General features: G+C 29.9%; 3 protein-coding genes across 4 annotated transcripts; 1 reads left to right on the top strand and 2 right to left on the bottom strand.

Moving 5' to 3' along the window:
- Positions 1-322: 322 nt before the first annotated feature.
- Positions 323-3,216, bottom strand: LOC129285390 (putative disease resistance RPP13-like protein 3). Its single transcript, XM_054921069.1, has one exon. It carries the CDS (start codon positions 3,165-3,167, stop codon positions 663-665), a length of 2,505 nt encoding a protein of 834 aa, XP_054777044.1. The 5' UTR covers positions 3,168-3,216; the 3' UTR covers positions 323-662.
- Positions 3,217-13,075: 9,859 nt separating this feature from the next.
- LOC129287095 (vacuolar iron transporter homolog 4-like) lies at positions 13,076-14,001 on the top strand. Its single transcript, XM_054923248.1, has one exon. The coding sequence runs from the start codon at positions 13,133-13,135 to the stop codon at positions 13,793-13,795; it is 663 nt and encodes a 220-aa protein (XP_054779223.1). The 5' UTR covers positions 13,076-13,132; the 3' UTR covers positions 13,796-14,001.
- Positions 14,002-15,681: 1,680 nt separating this feature from the next.
- On the bottom strand, positions 15,682-17,835 carry LOC129286759 (glycine-rich RNA-binding protein RZ1A-like). 2 transcript variants are annotated; one of them, XM_054922776.1, is made up of 3 exons: positions 17,712-17,835; positions 16,858-16,974; positions 15,682-16,379 (listed from the first exon to the last, which is right to left on the bottom strand). In XM_054922776.1, exons 2-3 carry the CDS (start codon positions 16,966-16,968, stop codon positions 15,867-15,869), a joined length of 624 nt encoding a protein of 207 aa, XP_054778751.1. In that variant the 5' UTR covers positions 16,969-16,974; positions 17,712-17,835; the 3' UTR covers positions 15,682-15,866. The 2 variants fall into 2 exon arrangements, with proteins under 2 accessions (XP_054778751.1, XP_054778752.1); XM_054922777.1 differs by lacking the exon at positions 17,712-17,835 and adding an exon at positions 17,440-17,529.
- Positions 17,836-23,310: the final 5,475 nt, after the last annotated feature.

Raw genomic sequence — 23,310 nt, 5'->3', positions numbered from 1 at the left:
TATAATCCAATTTATTTAGATATTAAAATTAATTTGAGCTATACAAATTTTCGCAAGGGACGTTACTTTTTAAAATTAAATTATTGATAAAGTTATATTTAATATTATTAAATTTGTTAAACTTTATTTAAGAAGTAAAATATATTATTTAACTATAAAATTAAATTTAAAAGCAATCTCTCAGAGCTTATTTTAAAATGTGACTCTACCTCAATAATTAATTATAACTTTTTTTGCTGTTTGAGTATTTTTTTTCAAAACTCAATTATTTAGGCCCCAAAATTGATTAATATAATAATCCAAATAGGTTATATATATCACATAATATAATCAATTATATTCAAAATTAATCATACTAATTAATTTTTTTCATAATCAATTGTATACAACTGAAATCTAAACACATCATGGTTTAGGTTTTGCATAATTGATTATATGGCATTATTAAGCACACGCTCCCAATACGGTTGAGAGATAACGAGATTACAACCATCTCTCATGGGTTGACTTTGGAGTTGCAGCTTTAGCCGTTCAGAGGGCCCTACTACTTGTACCTCTTGTAAGGAAGTCAGGGACCAAAGCTCGTTAGGGAGAGCAGTCAACCTCCGACACTCTGCGATGATCAAACATCTGAGGCATGGCATTACATCTTTACCTAATTCCTAGCGATAGAGCTCCAAATGTCTCATTTGAAACACTTCTAGTTGGGGAAACCCAGCAATGCAACAAAGCTCTAACTCAGATCTTGAGGCATTCGAAAACTCGAATGAAGATAGTTTCAAAATTCTGAGGTTGTTAAGACTCCCCAAAGTGCTGATGACATCGTTACTTAAGTTCATGCCCAAGATTGCTAGTTTGGTAAGGTTGAAAGGAAAGGCATTGACAGACGTTGGAATTTCTGGACAACCATAAATCTTCAATGCATTCAGATAATTGAGGTTTGGAAGGTTTTTCCACAATTGACCAAGCCCTTGTTTATGCTTGTTATCCTCATAGAAATGCAACCCCAATCTCCTTAGCTTTGGGAATACACCTTTCCCTATCAGAGACACAACAGCTGATTTTTTGTTTATGGCGACACAGGATAGGGTTTGTAGATTCCACATGATATTACTTTCTACATCTGGAAAATCAGGCAAGACCACAGGTCCAGCCGTATGAAGATGCCTCAGTCTCTTGAGCTTCCACATTCCACTGGTGAAGGGTATGGATATATTATAATGTGAACGCCCCAAGTCCAATGTTTCTAGATTCCAAAGATTGCATAGGAATTTAGGAATCTCCCTAACAAAAATTCGACCAAAGCTTGTCTCTATGTCTATTCTTAAGTACCTTAGATGCACGAACTTGTCCAAATGGGGAGGGATCTTATTACAGTGGTAAATAGGAAGCCCCAAATCCAACACTCGAACAAGCTGAAAACATTTCACAAGCCTTTTTGACTTGTTTGAATCAAGGTGGTAGTAGGAGTCTCGATAAAAGCAGAGCACAGAACGAGTACCAGAATGATCTTTGTTGCTTGAAACAAGATAATCAGACACGCTATATTGAATGGATAGCCTGCGAGGTTTGGTTTGCTCCAGAATGTCCACATCCCTACAAACTTCAGAAACCTTTTCCTCCTTGCTCTCGGATATGCAAAGTTCTCTTAGAAGATCATGGATACGACATGTCTTGATTCCCCCATCGCTTCTCCTTCTCCCTACTTGGATTAAGCTACGATCAATGAGCTCATCCAAGTAGTCCTCTGCAACATCCTCTGCAATTCTGGAACCATTATGAAGAATGAATCCTTCTGCAACCCATAGCTGGATCAAGCGTCTAACAGGAATCTCGTAATCTTCAGGAAACATGCCAAAATATAGAAAGCATGGCTTCAATCTTCGAGGCAAGCTATCATAACTGAGTTCAAGTACTATATCCTGGACTTGGGTCTCTGGTTGGGTGAGATACGAGTTGACATGGCCCATGATCTTGGACCATTCTCGGAATGTCTTATCCTTGTTTGCCAGAATTCCTGCTAGCACCACAATGGAGATTGGCAAGCCACCACAACTTTTTACCATATGCTTACCTAGCGGCTCTAGATTTGAAGGCATGTCCTCTCCTCGGAACACCTTCTTTGAGAAAAGCTCCCAACTTTCTTCTTCATTAAGAAAAGGGAGATAGTAGGGAGGAGATGAGCTGGCATGAGAAGCCACCTCTTTCAAACGACTGGTAATCAAGATCCTACTGCTCTTATTGTAATCTGGAAAAGCACATTGTAGGTCATCCCAATGTTGAGGTTTCCATATGTCATCCAAGACTACAAGATACCTCTTCCCTTTTAAACACCCTCGCACCTTGTCTTTCAGTTCCTCCTCACTCAAACCATAATCATCCTCGAATTTAAGTTTGCCTTTGCCCTTTGATCTCTTCTTATGCTTGCTATTGCTGTTTTCATAACATGTATTTGCAGAGATTGACGTCAAGCATTTAAGAAGGGCGTGCAAAAGCTCTCTAGGTCTATAGTCGTTAGACACATAAACCCAAGCACGACAATCGAAGTAATTCTTGACATCATGACTGTTATAGATCTTACGAGCAAGAGTAGTTTTACCTAATCCGCCCATACCTATAATGGACACCACATCAAGACGTGAAGCTCCTTGCTTGAGGCGATTGATTACTTCAGTTGAGTCATGGTGAAACCCCACCACATCTTCTTCCTCCACGTCCCTCCTACGCTTATACAATAGTTGTAATTCCTCTGTTGAAGATCCTGCTGCTTCCTGGGTGTCGTATTTGATTCTGTTCTCATAAATCTGATTGATGGTGGCTTTAATGTTGTCTATTTTCTCTGCAACATGGTGTAGCAGCTTTGCATGGTCAACGCCATGGAACATCCTGGACAACCAACTTCTCCTTCGGTATCTGGCAACGTTGGCAACAAAGGTGTCGATGACGTCCTCAGCTTCATGTGCGACATCTGTGATCTGACGCACAACCTCTTGTTCGATTTCCTTCTTCATCTTGTCCTGCTCGCAGCTCTTGAGGAAGACACTCATCATTCTGAGCTCGCTCTGAAGGGAATTCACTTTGTCCTCCACGCCACATAGCAAATGGGCTTCGTGTTGCACAAGCCGAGACAAGTTCTCCAGCACAAAACTTAGTAAGCTATCTGCCATGACGTCGTCTGTAGAATGAACCCTAGAACGGAGAAACAAATGAAGGAAATTTTGAAGCACAAGCATGGCAAATAAAGACGTTTGAGGATTTATTTATACGACTCTGTATTGCACTTCTACGAGGTTGCCTCGAAGACTTTGGGGTCAAGAGTTTAATGATAACAGAGAAAAGAAAAAGCGTGTGGGGTCTGAAAATGGAGGGAGGGTGGAAGCGTGTGGGTCCATCAAAGACTTTGGGCAGAGACTTCATAATGGAAGCCATTTTTGACTATGGTATTCACGGGACGGGACGGGACCGGGACCGTGTCCCGTCTCGAGAAAAAAATTGAGATTGAATTTTGGTCCCGTGTCCTATCCCGTCTCGGAAGTCGTCCCGTCCCGTTAAAAGTCGGGACGGGATCGGGATAAGATCGGGACGTCCCGCCGTCCCGATAAATGGAATAATATCGAAAAAAGATCTGGATAATAACATTCATTAAAATTTTAAATCATATAATTTATTAAATTTAAAATTAAAACAACACAAATACATAAATAACAATAATTTAAAATCAATTATTGAATTATATTAATCATAACTACACATTATAATAATAAATACAAATGATCTTTATACTATAAGATTAGTAACAACAGACAAGTCAATCATAACATCAAATCATTGTTCTTCTACTTTAGTGAAGATGTACTAAGCTAATTACTCTTCTAAAAATAAGCAAAAAATACGTTGTAAATAAAAGTTATTAAATAGATATATATATAAGAATAAATTATATTAATATAATTAATATATTATAAAGAAAGATATCGTCATGTTTACTCCATGCCATTAAAATTATCAATATAAAAAAACTTTAGTTTTAAATAAGAATTGTAAGTATTAAAATTATAATTGATATAATTAATATAAGTATAAATTATATTAATATAATTTATATATTTAAAATAAAAAATAATATATATAATATTCGGGACGGGACGGGACGTCCCGATGGTAATCCCGTGTCCCGTCCCGTCCCAAACCTCTTTCCTGTCCCGTCCCGATTATTTTCGGGCCGGGACAAGACCCGTCCCGATATGATTGGAACAATATCGGACCAATCGGGACGGGTTTAGATTGAACACCCCTATTTTTGACAAGAAATTTTAATAAGTTCAACTTGTTTTTAAAAAATAATAATAAGAAGTGGGATTAAGATTTTTAAATTATTTTTTTCTTTATAAAAAATTTAATAAATAGGATCAATAGTATGGACAATTTAGGTTCAATATAAATGATTTAAATTTAATATTAAAAATTATCAAAAAAGTTAATATTAAATTTTTTTGGCCAAAAAAGTATATTTGAATATTATAAAAAAATTTAACATTAAATTTGGATCTGTGAAGATGGGGAGTGTAAGCAGAGCAAAGCCAAGACTTTGGGTTAAATTTGGGGTTTTGAAGTGACAAAAGAAGCGTGTGGGTCCATCAAAGACTTTGGGCCAAGACTCCCTTTTTTTTACCACCAGAGGGGCCATTTTAGACAAGAAATTTAATAAGTTCAATTTTTTTTAATAAATAAGGAGTAGGATTAAAATTTTTAAATTAATTTTTCTTACCCTTTTCTCTTATATCTTATTTTTTAAAAAAATTATAATTCCTCTTGTTCATTTAAAAAAAAAATAAATTCGTTAAACCCTCCTATGTATTGTAACCAATCATTAGTACTTAGTGGTGTGTGTATACCCTCCTATGTATCAAGCATCATCTAAAAATACATTTTGATCTATTTTATAAATCACTAACCGATAAAATTATTTTATTTTAAATTAAAATTTTTAAATTACTCTTGAAAAATGAGAGAGAGGAGACATAAAAAATAATATTATATAATTTATTTATTTTTTACTTTTAACTAATTGAGGGTTATGTTTAAAACTTTACTTACTTTTTTTATTTTATATTAATATTGATGAGGTTGATAAAAATGATTTATAAATAAAACTGAAAAGAATCTGTTGGGGGGGGGGGAGTGTTCTGTGATTTTTATTTTTTTTAAACCTGTCTTAGCTTTTTTAATAACTTGAAAGAAAAAAAGCCATGTGCCGCAGTAAACTTATTGTCAAAAAAAAGTGATAAAAGTAATTGAGAGGTTGAGTATGTTGTAATTATTGGTCTGCATGATTTTAACCTTTAATTTTTTGTTAGAAAAAATAATGAAAAGAAATTTATTTTTCAATCTTTTAATCACAGAAAATGTTAAAAAGAGACTAATCTTACTAAAAACAAAAAAAACAAAAACAAAAAGACTAATCTCCTTAAAGATATAAAAAACTTACAAGTACACCTCTATCAATTTTTTTTTTGTATTTTTTTTGAAGACAATTATGTTTAAAGTACGATCGAACATTAAATGTGAGATATTCTTTAAATAAAAATTTAAATATTAATTCATTATATTATGACAAATTAGTCTCTTCTGTTAAATCTAGTTCTTGTAAGTCTCAATTATGTTTGTTTCATATATAAAAAGAGTCAAGATCTAAAAAACTTCTAGCCATTTTGCTTAAAGGAAACAAATCCCTATCACTCATCACGCCGAACTCAAGCAGGTATTTACACATATTTAATATTTTTTCAAATAATATTATTATATTCGAGAAATTCTTATTTAATATGAGTTTTTATTTTTTAAAATAAAATATATATTTTCAAAATAATTATTCATTTGATCTTGACTAGATTAAAAAAAACACACACAATGTTTTTCCTCAGCGTTGAGGGTGAGTCAGCTAGATAAAGGCAAATACATAACAATGCCTTGTAGAGGAAGCACCTAATACGCTAAAATGGAATATCTTGACTAATGTACAAGAGTGTCGTGTGGGTTGTGCACTCAAAAAATAATAATAATAAGTGGGGAAAATCTCAATTCTAAGAAATGGAAAATCATAAATAATAACATTTAAATATCACAAATAACCAAAATCAGGACCATAAAATTATGAGATTAAATTTTAGGATCATGGTCATTTTTTATAGTTTTAAAAGTAATACCATGACTAAAATGTTTATGTCTGAAATGCCAATTTAAAATTTATTAATGCTAAAATTATTTCAAATGGGTTGAAAATTTAGTTGAGAGAGATGATGAAATCACTATGAAAATATTTTTACTCCCACACTTGCAATTGGCTAACAAATTTCTTAGTGTTGAAATCATTTCAATTAGGTTGGAAATTTAGTTAAGGGATTGTGAAATTACTTTATTTGAGTTTAAAAAAATTGTACTCTCAGACTTGCAAGCTTAATCACCAAACTTGGATATTTTGGTTAACTTATTTTTAAAAAAAATACTAAAATTAATTTTCATAATCCTGATTAATTATTTGCAACATTCGGATGTCCAGAACAAGTATGGGGCGGGTCAAGTCCCGGCCCATACTTGTTATAACCAGCAGTCCAGCACTAATCTTTCTTGTAAAAAAAGAGAAAAATAATTCTAGCATCCTATATTTTTTATGATTTAAAATTTGGCACTCACACGTGTAACCCCAGATCCGTTCCCCAAATGAACCCAAGTCTTTGTTAATGGTGAAAGATACTCTTCATATTAAGCTCTTTAAAAGCATGCATTAAAACCCCAAAAAACAAATTGTTGGGCCTATAGTGGATTAACTAGATGCACGACTTTTGAGCATTTATTTGCATATTTTCATAAAATAATGTTAATTAGACACAATTAGAAAAAATACGACAAAAAAAAAATAAGGTTTCAGTTTCTCATCATGATAATCTAACCAACTTATATTCTGTGTATGTGTGTATGTGCTATAATTAACTGAATATTTGTTAATATTTTGCTACTGTAGAAAATGGATTCCTTGGACTTGAAGTACTCATCGTTAATGAACCATTCAAATTCAAATTAGACAGTTTAATTTAATTTTTCTCATTATTATATCTTTAATATTTTTTTGTAATAGATGCAAAATAAAAATTAAAAATAATGTTCTAGTTACCACTATTTTCATAAATAAAAAAGTAAAATTATCTTTTTAAAAATTAAAAATAGAACATTTTTAATCTACATGTCCCAATTATTTATTTTTTAAATAAAGACAACATTTGAAAAATTATAATTTTAAACTTTTAATCTCAAGCATGAGCACAGAACACTAAATCCTAACCGTGTACTCATATTTGAGAGGAGTATTGAATGTAGATGAATTGATCAAAAGAATATTCTCACGCAGAACCTTTTTTTTTTTATTCAATCCTTAAATATTATGAGAAACTTGGAGTATTACCCCCACCTAGGGCTGTGCAAGAGCCTGATAATTCAATCCAACCCAATGAAACTATATCTGGTCTAGTTTAAAAAAAATTGGCCAAATTCAAAAAAAGCCAACCAAATTAGATTTTCTATTCGAGTCGAATTGAATTAGAAACTGAACAATTGAACTGTTTGGTCCAGTCTAATCCCTTTATTTTTTTAAAGAGCCATTTTTTAAGATTTTCCTTTCTAGAGTTGTATTATCATTCAATTCACCAGTTCCTCCATTTCTCTTCTAATATGTTGCTTGCAATATTGGCCTCTTGCTTTTCTGAAGAAGAATTCCTCAAATCTATATTCACAAAGTTGACTTTGTGTCTTTCTTCACTTCATATCTTTATTGTAACCATGATAATTTAATAACCTTTCTTTCTAGTTTCTACCATTCCTCTCATGCTGAAACATTCAAATGACTCGCTGGTTCTCCCTCCCATTATTATCCTTCCAAAACTTCCCATTCTCCTCTCATGATAATACTGTAGTTTTCGTATAACATGCACCCTGTGCACTTTTGATTTCTTAATGTGATCATTGCTGGTGACAGCGTCAGGACCTTAGTTTATGGGTACAACATTTTTAAAATTAATTATTTAAATATAATTAAAAAATTGAACTTAAAATTTTTAAAATTTAGCTAAGAGATGCAAAATATTTAGGTTAAAAGATCCAAAATATTAGAATACATAGACTTTTTTAATAATTTTCTCTGAGCCCAAGGGATACATTTGCCCACCTCGACTTCAATGTAGCACCGCCTATGATCATTGCCATATTTTATTTTCTGCATAATACGGTAGTTTTTTGCTTTTCTTTTGTGGTTTATTTAATTATCTGTTTTATTTTTGTTGCATCAATTTATTCTTATTGGTAATTTTGTTGTGTTTTATCCTTGTGAAGGTTGTTATGGAACTATGATTATGGACTGCAACATTAATGCTTTTCTATTGTTGTTGAATGTTGTTGGAGATTGTTATCATTTTATTGTGATTAGGTTTTAACATTTTGTGATAAGTTTTATGATTATAGGTATTTTTGTACCAATTGAATTGTTGCTTCCCAAAAAATTAAAATACAAATAAAAAACAAATTCAAATACTAGATTACCTAAACTAGTCTTTCAATTTTATAGATCAAGTTTAGTCCAATTCATCTTGAATTCTTTTTAAATTGTACTAGATAATGTGTTGCCTAACCTAATTTCTTCCCTAAAATAGACTAAACATCAAGTTATGTATGGGACTGTCATTAATAATGATGGTTTTATGGGTATTTCAAGAATACCTTTAATATTTTTATTTAATGTGTTAGTATATACTATAATTTGAATTCAAAATTCTAAATATTTCAATTTTTTTTTAGTCAAGATCAAGAGTAACTTTAAGACTTTTTTTTTTGGGGGGGGGGACTCCTATATCGATGTCATATAGAAAAGTTTAATGTGCTTAACTTTTTTTTTTTTAAGCTTTTGGGCCAAAACTTGTTTTTGATATTATGCAGGAAAAATGATTTTAAAATTTCATACAAGGAATTTAAATAAATTTTTTATGAAATTATAAAATCACTCAAAAATCTTATATTCTTTACTAAAATTGTCAACCGCTAAAATTTATTAATTATTACTACTTAATATTAATTGAACAACTCTATTAATAACTTTTTTAGTAGTAATTGACAATTTTACAATAATAAATTAACGACATGAGATTTCAAATTTATTTTATAATTTTATGATTCGTTTCTATACATAAACTATTCCTTGTGTAAAACCTTGGAGTGTTTCTTTTCCATAAAATTAAATAGGTGTAAATAGTGACTCAAATTTCACTATAATAATGTTTAAGACTTGATTAATTATATTGTCTAATTTGTTTGATCAGAAAATTATATTGTCTAATTAACAATGAGTTTTATTCCATTTATTTTTTTTTCCATATTACAATATGAAACACTTTAAAATTCCATACTTGATTCAATAATTGGGACTTTGTTGGTTTGTGTGTCGCATGGGTATCGTATATAGGAACCCCCTACGTCTATCATTTGAGGATTTTTTTTTTAATAAATATATATTTGTGATTTTTTAAAACAAATTTAAGGACACCTGATGTAAACTTCTAATAAATTATGAGCTTTGATTCTGATATTTATAGTTAACAATATCAACATTGGAAAAAAATCATGAGCACGAAAGATAAAGATAATTAATTAAAGAATAAAAAATTAAATTAACGCCTAAATATAGATTTATTAATATCTCAAACTCTAAACTCATTTTTAGCAAAATATTTTTTTTAATTTTTTAAAACAGTACAATCTAATTTTTATTGTTAATAAAAATTAATTTTGACTATCAGTTAACTAAAAGATAATATAAAAGGACACCAAAGATTATAAAAAATGATCAAAAAAATTTTATTAGTCTTGTTTTACAATTTTTAAATCCTTATTTATAATTTTTGAGTTCTTTTCGGTATTTTTCAGTTTATTTTTTATTATTTTTTTGTCAGTTGTCTCTTAAAGTTAATTTTTGTTAACAATAGATATTAAATTACATCATTTTAAAGAGTTGAAAGGAATATTATATTAAAATTAAGTTTAAAATCTTAAATACTTTTGACTTATAAATTAGAGACCAATTTTCCATTCAAACATTAATTAAATTGACACAGGTTAAGAAAAAAAATAAGAAAAATTGTGTTTGTTTAGTAAAAATGGTTATGTATAAAGAATTCAAAACCACTAATCCACATTGTATATTGCTTACCTTAAATCTCTCTCTCTCTCTCTCTCTCTCTCTCTCTCACTCACACGTGCGAACACATTCAATCACTACTTGGGTTCGAGATATTTTTTCTGTACATAGATTTAAAACATTGACCTTACTTTTAGAAAATATGATCTCTTCCACTCGGTCTAATTAATCATGCATCGTTGGTTTCTCAATATTATGTTTAGCTAGTTCAATATTTATCTTTGCCAAAAAATTAAATAATTAATTAAGCATGTAAGATTATTTTAATTAATCAAATATTATTTAAATAATTAAGCATGTTGAAGCATTTTTCTGTCATTCCATTTTCTTGGAGTGCGAAAATTCAAGAGAATATAATGAAATTTTTTTAATTAAACAATGACAAATAATTTAGAAAGAAACTAAACTTTATGGAGCGCGGATACCACGAGAAAGGCACAAGTTGGTTCCTTAATTTATTCTTTTACTTCGATCTTTAATTAAAAAATTAAAATTTATAGAGGGACAATGAAGCTTTTGGACCATTATTAAATTTTTTTCAATTATCAAATTGGTCCTTAAAACACAAATTAAGAAGTTTTTATAATTATATTTTCAACTATACCCATACTTTATTTATTACTTTTTTTTTAAAAAAATGATGCATAGCATTTTTCAATTATTATTATTAAGGTGGAAAAATGTAAACTTTTTTAAAAGATCAAGGTTTTACTAAATTTTTTTAAGCCGTAAAATAATCATCAATATTATATATTTTGATTTAGAGGGAGTAACTATTTTTATTAGTATGTGAATTATCGTCGGAAGTCTCTTACAATTTGAATTGAAAAGAGTATATATAAGTGTGTGTATTGCAAACTAAAAATTTTAACAAATTTTTTTTAAAAGACTATATACAATAATAAAATGTAAATGATAGTGAGAGGACAGGTCATGTAATGATAGAGAGAAATTAAATAACATTGTGATTGACATGAATAAAGTCTTTTATCCACATTCTTCCTTCTCTCTTATTTTATGTATGGCTATGATATCTTTATCATTTTTACCTTTCTATAATCCACAATTATTCTAATCCATTTTATTTTTTTAATCAAATCATTTCATTATATTACATTTCTATTCAACAATAAAACCACCTCAAAGAAGATTGGATTGTAACTTTAAACAGCATTATAAAAAAAAATTGAACAGATCACCAATCCACTAATTGAAAACCCACGAAGCACTAATTCATGTTTCCACTCTGGGAAATGTTTCTTAGTCAACAAGGAATTGGAAAAAAAGTATTCTCTTCTTTTAATTTATTGTTTAGTTTGCCCGTTTGCTTGTGCCTTCTGCGTGGAATCCACACTCCCTCCGATAATATATAATTATATCACTCATCATTTCATCATTAATTTCTTAATCATGAATTTGTTGTTTAATCATACTGCTAATCAACAGATAGGCTTCCACTAACCTTGCTTGTGCAAGCCACACTCCCTTCATTTTTAAAATTGCCACACTTTGTATTTCTCTATATATGATTAATTATGTATACCCTTTTGCTTCTTATCTCCTCAAACGAGGGAATCCAAATCCAATTACATTACAGGACCGATTCTTATCGATCTAATTATATAAGCACATTCTAGGATATTATTATTAGACATATTATTAATCAAAATCAAACCAATTACCTTAAATTTTTGAGCTAAATATGTGGTTGTGTTTGGTGCCATGACGAAAAGGGACGCTAAGGGATTGTAGAAAACCAGACGCAAATCGTTGAGATAATATGTATTATGCTTTTGTTGTTATTGTATTTTTCAACTGTGGCCATTGTGTTTAATTTGTTTTTTTTTTCCATCTAAGGTTTAAATGTATGATGATTATTTTTTTTATTATTAGGCATATTTATGTTTATCTATACTTCAAGTCTAATAAGTTTTCATGCTAGAGGGGGATGTTATATATATATATATATATATATTAAAAAAATAATCCCAAATTTTCATTTATCGGTATAAATTTTTGAAAGAGTATTTATGAATAATTTAGATGGAAAAAAAATCACAATGAAACTACTATGCATAGTTAACTAGTGGTATATGGAGCTAATAGTTTAATGGAAGAATGAGAATAAACTCTCAAAATTGAAGAGGCAATTAATAACAGTTAGATCATCAATAACCTTTTTTAAAGAATACATTATAAATATTAATTTATACAGTTATAAACAAAAATTGTAATTATAAATTGAGAATTACATTTAAAATTTAAATATCTTATTTATAATTGCAACTCCTAAATTAATAATTATTTGAATTGATATTTGCTATTTATATTTCAAATAAATTTATCAAAGATGCAATTATCATTAATGGTCACTTCTAGGACTTAATTGTCATTCTTCCTAATTTGTAATTAGTGCTTAGGAATGCAACTGCCTTAAATGTTTATTGAAAAACTTTGGTTCCTCATGTTTCTACTTGGCTCAAATCAAATTAGTTAGAGTTTAATTTGAATCCAGCTAGTTTTGACAAGATATGAGTTCATGACTATAATGAAATAAGGATATATATATATATATATATATGAGATAGACACACATGCATATACTTATGCACTTATATATATATATATCTCTCTCTCTCTTAGTATATACAAAGTATTCATTTTTGAAGAATTATTAAACAAAATAAGTCATCACCGTTCTGAGTGCTCTCCACTCTATCACCACTACTTCATCACTAAATGATTGAGGCCCATAATCTCCAATGCAACCCAATGCTATTGCTATATGACACTTCTCTATATAATACCTTCTTCTCAATAAGAGTCATGTACTTCAAAAACACTTCCTTCCTTGAAATTTCTCTTCAATTCTATCTTCACCATTAACATATATCTATGGCTTCTTCTCATCATAATAACCCTAAGGAAACCCTACCAAGCCATGTTGAGATCCCTGTAATTAACCCTAATGAAGAAGAAGACCACATCAACACCATTAACTACTCTCAAAGGGCACAATGGCTTAGGGCTGCAATGTTAGGAGCCAATGATGGGCTGGTTACTGTGACTTCACTCATGATAGGTGTTGGTGCTGTCAGACAAGACATCAGAGCCATGCTCCTCGCCGGCTTCGCGGGTCTAGTCGCCGGAGCTTGTAGCATGGCCATAGGGGAGTTTGTGTCAGTGTACACTCAGAGAGACATAGAGTTAGCTCAGATGAAGAGAGAAAGAGCAGCTAACAACAACACAAAAGAGGTTGAAGATGATGAGAAGGACAAGCTTCCGAATCCAGTTCAGGCTGCCGCAGCATCAGCGCTGGCATTTTCCGCCGGTGCAGTGGTGCCGCTGGTCGGAGCTGTGTTTATAAGGGATTATAGGGTGAGGATGGCGGTGGTGGCTGCCCTGGCTAGCTTGGCATTGATGGTTTTCGGTGGCGTCGGAGCGGTGATCGGAAAAACTTCAGTGAGAGGGTCTTGTGTTAGGGTTGTGATCGGAGGTTGGATGGCCATGGCTATCACTTTTGGCTTGACCAAGTTAATTGGCTTCACCGGACTTTGATTATTATGAATATTATTAAGTCTGTCATGAAGCAAATGAATGCACAAACTTGCATGCTAGGTCAACAAATAGTACGGAAAATCATTTTAATTTTTCTTTCTTTCTTTGTTTCTTTTTCTTTTTTCTTTTTCCCTTTACTGATCCTCCCAGATAATGTAGGGGTTGTTGGATTGAATGAGATAAGCAGAGGAATTAGTTCCCTCTAAGCATTTCCCTTTTCCTTTTATCCATTTTTATTCAAAAAAAAAATATTGATAAAAGGCGCTAATATTAAGTACTAAATTATATTTATGAACAATTATATTAATATATGAAGATTAAAATTATGAAAACATCACGAGCAATGTTATATAATAGTGAATGTTGAGTTTTAATGAGATAGCAAGAATATAAATTTGGAATGGTAAAAATAAAAATGTTAAGATGGATGTATGAATATATACGTAAAGATAAATTTGAAATAAGCATGTAAGAGAAAAAGTGAGTGAGATATTTATTGAGGGGACAATGGTAAAAAATTATTTAAAGATAGTTTGGACATATATAAAGAAAATTGTGAGAGGCACTTGTGAATAAAGTGGAACAAATAACTTTCAACTTCATTAAAAAGGGTAAAGGAAGGTTAAAAAAAATACTTTTGAAAATTATTGAGTGATACCTCTCTTAGTTAATATTTCTAAAAGTTTGATAAATGATAAAGTATAATGGTATCATACAATTTATGCAGCCGAACCTACCTAGTAGAATAATGCTTATTATTATTGTACCAATGAGGGTTGGGTCAAATGTAGGGGATTAGTCCTTTGCAACATAACGAAACAATATTCAAATCTCTACTAAGAGATGTATCCACATTTAGTGAGTGATTGTATCTTGAATAGAATTGCTTTCAATGAGAGGAAAAGTATAAACAATCAAAAATCAAAATTTTTTGAAAACCTCTAGGCACCGATTAAGTTGTTATATAGCTAACTGGAAGTTGTTTTCCTATATAATGCATGGATTTAGTTAAGTTCCAAATTTTTTGCCATATCCAAGAGAGAATATTCCTGAGTTCCCTCATTGCAAAGAATCTAACATTTCTTGTCGTATTAGCCCTATTTTAAAAAGATTTTATGAAAGCACCATCATAAAGGAGGCCTGAATAAAAGCATATTCTCTACCCACCCCCACCTGGGTTTTACTAACAATGAAATCCCATATCATTTACCATCTCATCATTTTCCATCCATCCCCCACTTTTGCAGCACCTTGTTGCAATCTGTTGTTCTGACGAACCAAGTTTGCCCTACTCAATATAAAATTTATATACCAAAAGCATCCTTACAATTTCTGTTAAAATTTTCAAGTTTCATATTCAGGTGGTGACTTGTTGCAGCCGAAGAGTTTGAAGCTTAAAGGACCATGCATGTCCATTCTTCTGTCAGCAACAGAGGAACAATAAAAGGAATCCAAAAAAGACAATGGTTATTAGCCAAGAATCTTCCAAGAATACAAACCAGAGCTGAAATGTAACAAATGAGAAAGTAGTTGTGCTACTTGTTACTCAAACATCCTAAAACAAGACACCAAATGGGTATTCTATATGTAAGACTTTTCTCTCCAAATCAGAAGCAAAATCCAAAGACAAAAACTTCACTATGGTCATTTAAAAACCCATACGAACACAAACTCTTTCTATACCTCCTAGGATGAAACTGGTAATTCAGTGGTAACTATGTATATGCTCTCCCATGCATGTCACAACTCACAAGATACTCAGCCCATAGAGCATAATGGAATTTGACCACAACAGGTCATGCACAAGATTTCAACAAGCTTAAAAATCAGCATTTTGGAACATAAAAAGGGTATGGTGTATGTGCAGTGTATTGCACATCAGAACATTGATATCAGAGATCCATCCATTGAACAATCTCAGAACATAGTCATTGTGAATGATAATTGAAGGGATAATGGTAACTCCTCCAGTCTAAAAGATGAAAAATCACATTTACAGTTCCATTACAGCCATGATGAACAACATATATTAAGAGTGAAATTGCATGCCTCAATGAGAAGAAAAAAAATTCTATCCAGAACGAAAGCCTCCTGTTCCTCTCTGCTCATAAGGTCCAGTGCGATCACGACTATATCGATCATTTCCATAATCTCCATGTCTACCAGCATCCCTGTATCGCCCACCAGAATAACGATCAGCATTCCTATCAGGACCATAACGACCTCCACCGCCACTGCCACCATATCTACTTTCTCTGCCACCATACTTTCCACCTCTTCCCCCTTCACCAGGGCACTCTCTAGCGAAATGACCAGGTTTGCCACACTTGAAGCACTCACCACCATTAGAACCTCGACCACCCCCATAATCTCGGTAATGATTACGATCACGACCATGTTCTCGGTACCGATCACTATCATCTCTAGCTGATCCTTGTTGAGGTTTTGCCTTGTCAACAGTAATAGTTCGACCATCTAAATTCTGCCCATTCATGGCCTCAATGGCATCTTCCATAGCTTTCTGATCATCAAATGTTACAAATCCAAAACCACGAGATCGACCAGAGAACTTGTCAACAGCAACCTAGATCGAGGATATAAATGTAATGCCTTAAGAATATATGTCTGTTCAAAAGCAAGATGCATATAAATAGACAATGAACAGGTACACCCAATCATATATGATGCTTGAAAAGCTAGCTTCCACTTATAATATGTCAAAAAGCTCTTCTTCTGGTTTACTGAATTTTGATTTGAAGCCAGGACTTAGTAGAATTTACATTTATCTCACTATATCAGAAAGGATAGAAGAGAAACTGGAAACCCAATCAAAAAGTATAACATAGGCAGCATAAACGAATTTCTAAGGGGAAAAAAAAATCAACAATAACTTTCTTTTGAGTTGGCAAATGTCGAAACATTTGTAGGCACAGCTCGAACCCACAGGGTAAACATCACAAGTCGTGCCAGTTGAACCAAAGGTTCTTGGCTAATCAACAATAACTGTAAACAGTACAAGTGCAATGATAATACTGATAATACAGAAATATAGAATATGTTACCCGGGCTTCAAGAAGGTTTCCAAACTTTTCAAATGAATCCATTAACTTTCTATCAGATGTTGACCATGAAAGGCCACCAATGAAGCAGCGATACTCTTCTACTTCAGCCATTTTAAACTGCGTATTTTGAAGGAGAAAAATAATTACCACATAAAATTTTCAATTAGAAAGCCAGGGACAGCCATTCCACACAATCCACATAAGTAAGTAGATGATGAAACCTACTCAACACATGATAAAACCCTGTCAACTTCAAGCAAGGAGTAGGAAAATAAGACTCCCAATAAGTTTACAAACTTCACACGAAAAATATATAGAACTCTAGTTTGTATCAACTTCATTTATGATTAGGTCGATGGTTGATCCAAACCTTCATTTTTTTATATGATAATCTAAAACAATTTTTTTCAAAACCATTTAAAGTTTATGACTTCTGCTCCGAAGTTAAGCTAAAATGTCTATCTATCCACATTTGTGTGCGTGAACACACTTCTCTTGAAAAGAAACAAAATCAAGTAGCTTATAAAAAAAAAAATCAATAACTTCGCTAACACTGTGATTCCCTCAATAAATAGTCAAGACCTGCAAAACGTGACCCTAACCAAAACCAGTCACCATCTTCAGCGATTCTTCATTCTAGGGCCAGAAAATCCCGAACGCTACAATTCTCCAACCTCGTTCCAAAAAAAAAAAAAAAACCCGAATAGAGCCTAATGAAAAATTTCTAAGCAAATAGTCACGCTCAAAACGTTGCGGAATCAATATAATTCAAATCGGAACCACGCAAATTCCGGAGAAACAAAATCTTGACAGGAACAAAATCTCTTAGAAAACGTCAAAACGAAGACCCTTACCGGAGGAGAGAGAATTGTTCTGCGAATACGTCAAGAGTTGATTCGCCGTGGAGGAAAAGCAACGCAGAGTGAGAGTGAAGGACGATAAGTCGATAACAGAATGGAATCGGCAGCAGCTCTGCTTAGTGCGCGCGCACGCATATCATATATATATATATGTATGTATGTATGTGTGTGTGTGTGTGTGTGTGTGTGTGTGTGTCACACGTGCCAATTTTATAGGTATATGTAATTATTCAATATTATGACTATATTTTTTGCCAGAAATTTTAGCGCAATTATATTCATAATAAATTAATTCATTATTTTTAAAATTATACATTTTTAGTGAATTTATATTTTAACAAATTAGTTAATTATTTTTAAAATTCAAAACACGTTGTTTTTATTGAGTGTGCTAAATGCTCATTAAGACTGAGAGTAATCCTGACTCTTCATTTTATTTTAAAATATGTGTCATTCATTTCATTTAATTTTTAAATATTTTAATATTATATTTATTAATTTAAAAAATATAATTTTTTTAATATTTTATCTAGGCTGTCATGACTATTTATTAGAAAATGAGCACCATAATACCCATCACTTTTGAAGAGGTTTAGATCATTTAAATTTAAAAATTTTTATTTTTATTTTATATTTAGTAAAATAAAATTTATAAAATATAAAAAATTTAATAAATCTATTCATTATCAATCTGGCTAATATAAATTTAATTTAAAAAATTTAATTTAATATTAAAAATTTTTATAATTTGATTGTCCAGATTGACTTAGTTCAGATATAATTTGAATAATCTAATTTAATACTAAAAAATTATAAATTAATCATTTACATGTGTTCTAGATAGTTCAAATTTAATATTAAAATTTTTATATTTTTAATTAATAAATGTAATATTAAAAATATTTAAAATTAATTTAAACAAATGATAAAAATTATTTTAAAATGAAATAGAGGACTAGAATTAAGATAAGAAAGAGCACCAAATGCACACGCCTCTTATAAGAGAGATCGGACAATTCCATGAATGTTTGCGAACTTGATAGCAAAAGAGGGACCTTAAGGTAAGAGTTGAAATAGGTTAGGCCGAGTTATATTTTGATCAAATAAGTCTAAATCTGCATGATAAATTAGAAGTTTGAGTCTGATCTAAAGTTTGTATAAGACATTTTTCACAGCTTAGGCTTGAGTCTGTCTAAAGCCTAATTTAACTTGAAAGTTTATTTAAAAGCCTACTTAAAAAATAAATTTTTTAAATAGGCTCGCATTTTAATTTTAAATATCTTAAATATACTTTAACATTATTATAATATATAATTTATAACTTGATTTATAAATTATAATATATAATGATTGAAAGGACTGACTATCTACAATATAATTTAACAATAAAATAACAATATTAATATTAATATATAATATGATTGAAAATATAACTAGAAATACAAAAAAAAATAGATTGATTAAAAATTAAATGATAAAACTAATATGTTTGTGATATATTACATAATATATATATATATATATATATGTTGGCTTGTTGGGCTCGTAGGTTAGGCCTTGAAAAAATAGGTTTGATCTTTTTAACTAAATAGGCTTAACTAAAAGTTTGAATCTGGCCTGCGTCTATTTAATAAGTAAGCTTGAAATAGGTTGGGCTGTAGGTAGAGCTGGGAATAAAAGTTAGGTCGAGCTTAAAGGCCTTATTTAAATAAGGGTTCAGGCTTTAAAAATAATTTTTTTAAAATAACTAAACTTGAAGACTTAGCCCTGATAAGCACTATAAAAAAGGGTTCGGGCCTAGGTATCTTTTCAAGCCTTATTATACTATTATTAATTTTTTTCTTTAATGAAACATGCCTTTAAAACCAATGACCTGCTCACTTGAAACTCTAATCCTACATATATTATATTATCATTAATTTTAATTTATTATAAAATTAATTTAATATAATTTGATAAGTATCAGTGTATAGTATAAAATTTTTGATATTTTTATTTTCCTATAATTATTATGTTTGTGTATTTATAAAAAATGAATTATTTTTTAACCAAGATTTAAATTTTATTACTAAATTTCTAAATGTGTATTGTTTAATTTCTCAAATATTATGAGAATTTTAATTTTTTTAATTTTAAAATATTTTAATTAATTTGTAGTGCTTAATTTTATTTTAATTTTTTAAAATTTTTTTATAATAGGGCTTACGAGCCTGGCCTTGAGCCCTTTAAATAAGAGTTAGGTTTTGAAAAAAGAGTTTAAAATAAAAAATCCAGCTTAAGAGCTGAGTCTATAAGTTTTTCAACTCTAGTTGGAGGCCTCTGTTATGGGTTTGGTTTATTTTCACCCCTACCCTAAGGTAATGCTGGGTTACATGTGTTTGGAAAAGTAACTAAACTAATCAAATTAAACTTTCAAAAGCTAATTGGTATAGTATCTTCACAGCTAAACTAATAAAATTCTGAAATTAGAGCTAATTGTGCTATTCAAAAATTATAAGTATGATAATTTATCTCTCAAAATTTATATAACACATAGGAAAACTATTTGTCTTTAACATGTAATCTGAAATATAAACTAATAAAAGAAATACTCCCTTAGCCCAAAAAAATGTAAGTAATTTTTTAAAGAGTTAGATGTTCAAAAATATAAAGTATTTTTAATTTTTTAAGATGTAATCATTGTCTTTTTTTTAAAAAAATGTCCTTATTAAATAAATCATTTTATATTCATTTTTTTGTAAATTTTTATATTCAATTTAAGGTAAAATATCTTATTAAATAAGGATAACTGTAAAAAAATAGAGGTAGTTTGACGACAAATAATTATATTATTAAGGCTTAAATTTAGTTAAAAATATTTTATATTTTTTAGCCGAGGGTAAAATATTTTGTTTCCAACGTGATACAAATGTACAAGAGATACCATAATAAAAAGGAAGAACAAAAGATTTATTCGCTATCATAATAGGTAGATCTAATTAAAGGAAAATAAATCTAAAGAAAAATAAATTTCAAATAGATTTATAAAATAATTCGCATATTTAGAATCTTTTATATACATACTTACATATTACATATTTGTAGTCAGTATCCATTGTTTTACAAAATAATACGCATATATGTTTTTTTAATTGTTTTTCCTATCCGTTTAAGAAAGAATAATCTTTTTAAATGAGTCAGTTTGAATTTCAAATAGATAGAGTTATAATTTTTTTAACCGACACATTTATAATTTATTAGAAAATATATATTAATTTTATTGCAAGATTTTTTTTTGAAAAAAAAAAGACATGTGTCATGAATATACGAATTTGCATAGAGGGACATATGTCATGAATATACAGCTTGTTTTATGAATTCATTTCCAATATATTTAAGAAATATTAATCCTTTTCCAAATGGGTCAATTTGAATTTCAATAAATTTTGAATCAATATAATATGATTTTTAGGTAATCAATGAATAAGTAAATTTTCTCATTAAATTTTGGGTTTCGGAAATAATTATTATCTATTGTTATCAAAACATATTTTATCTATTTTTATTAAAAATCCTAATTTACAATATTTTATTTAGCAGTTATCCTACTGAAAATTATTGTTTAATATAGTGCTTCTTATTATTAAAATCTAGAAAATTTTAAAATTTTAAATCAACTGAATTTTAAACCTGTATTTTTTTAAGAGAGCAACATAATGCACATTTTCAAATTAAATAAGATAAATTGATTACACAGTCTAAGGAGGTAAATGAGAGAAAATGCTATAAAACTGTAGAGATTCATGAAAATATTACGTAAAATTTTTCTACAACTAAATATTAATTTGAATTTCAAATAAATTGTCTAGTTTTAGGAAAATAAAATATATAAAACTAGTAACCACCTTTTTATTTTATATTACACATAGTTTTTTATTTCCAAGCCTGACTTGTGAAAATAAAAATAGAACTTAATTTTATTATTGTACAAAAATATAAAATAATTTTATTACTCTTTTTTAAATGATTAAATTTTTCATTACTACTTTTATATATAAAATGACAAGTAGCCTATTATCTTACTTATATATATATATATATATATAAAATTTTGTCAAGTACAAAAATATTTTTATATTGAGATTTTATTGTCGTTCTCTCAAAAATCTTTCTATAAGAAGAGTGAAACTGAAAATAAGAAAAGGTAAACGAAGAGGATAATTATTAACTATACTAAATATATAGATATATGATTAAATTAAAGAATTGATTAATTATTTATATAAATTATACACGTACTATACTGGCTTTTTAAAATTATATATTTATTATATTTTAATTTAAAACTATAGTTTTTTTTAATCATGATTTAAAACAATAGTTTGCAGTTTCTACTATCCCCTGAAGGAATGTGTTTTGGCCAAAAAAAAAAAATAAAGAGAAAATTGCGAAAGGATATATTTTGAAAAATAGTAAAAATTAGAAACTAATTAAACTTAAAAATCGGAATTTGAAGTCTTGAATCACAAGCTTGCGCCTCAAACAAAGCATTAGATAAGAGTTGAGTTGCCAAGTCAAATTAATTAAAAAGATGATTATCTCCTTTTTCCTTTCCTATTTTCTTTTTCTCCCCTTCCTTTTTTTTTTATTATTATAAGATCAGCATTTTGACGGTTAGGATTTAATTTTTTATTGATTTAAACAGAAAATAAGAAAGAGAGAGAATCGTGCCATCATCAAGTCACAACATCAACAGAAGCCACAAATCTGCAGCTAATTTTCTGTTCATGATATTATATTTTCCTTTCTCGATTTTTCGCGCCACTCAGACTTACCCATCTCCTTCTCTTTTCTTATTCTTTGCCATACTCTTCTTCTGCAGAAGCTCTCAATGATCATTAACTCTCTGATAAGGTACGTCCAAAGAAACAATTAATGCAAAAATATGCCTGGACTCATCACAGAAGAAAATATAATGCCAGTTCTTGATAAGTAAGAAATTGAAAAGTGGTGCTAATTCTAGAAATTCCAATTCATCAAGATTTGGTTGTAGCTTTGACATCTTTAGTTTAAACCGAGGAAGATGAGTTTGTACCTTGCATTTAAATTTATGCTTGTTGAATATTTTTGCACTCACGTGTTTTGTTAATTCTGTTTTCAGATTTACCACCCTTTTAAAAATTGAACTACTGATTTTATTCGAACAAAAAAACGTTGAAGAAATTTTTGTTTTTAATGGGAAGGTTTTAATTCTTTGGAGTTTTCATTATACGTCACACAATATATTCAAGGAATATAAAAGTGTCCAGGAGATGCCACGTGGTTAATTCATTAGAGTTTTTTTTTTTTGGGCATTCAGGGACTATCATGGGGCTTTCCCTCTTTTTTTCTGAACTCTTCATGAGTACAAACTATTTAGGAGAGAATTGAATGACTGTCTTAAAAAGATCCCTTCATCTTGTTAATCTTGTACCTCTTGTTATTTTACCGGGGAGTTTTATTTATTTTTTATAATTTCATAATTATTTTTTCCTTTATGATTTACTTGAATTCTCCTAATGTGAGCTTCCTAGCTAATAGGTTTTAGTCAGGTTAGACTAGTAATGCTTTAAAC

Source organism: Prosopis cineraria, unplaced genomic scaffold (genome assembly GCF_029017545.1).
Source record: "Prosopis cineraria cultivar Desert tree isolate PC_DT_omini unplaced genomic scaffold, ASM2901754v1 PC11, whole genome shotgun sequence".
In the NCBI taxonomy this organism is placed as follows: domain Eukaryota; kingdom Viridiplantae; phylum Streptophyta; class Magnoliopsida; order Fabales; family Fabaceae; genus Prosopis; species Prosopis cineraria.
The sequence above is the reverse complement of the archived record's forward strand: the minus strand, read 5'-3'. Positions and strand labels throughout refer to the sequence as shown.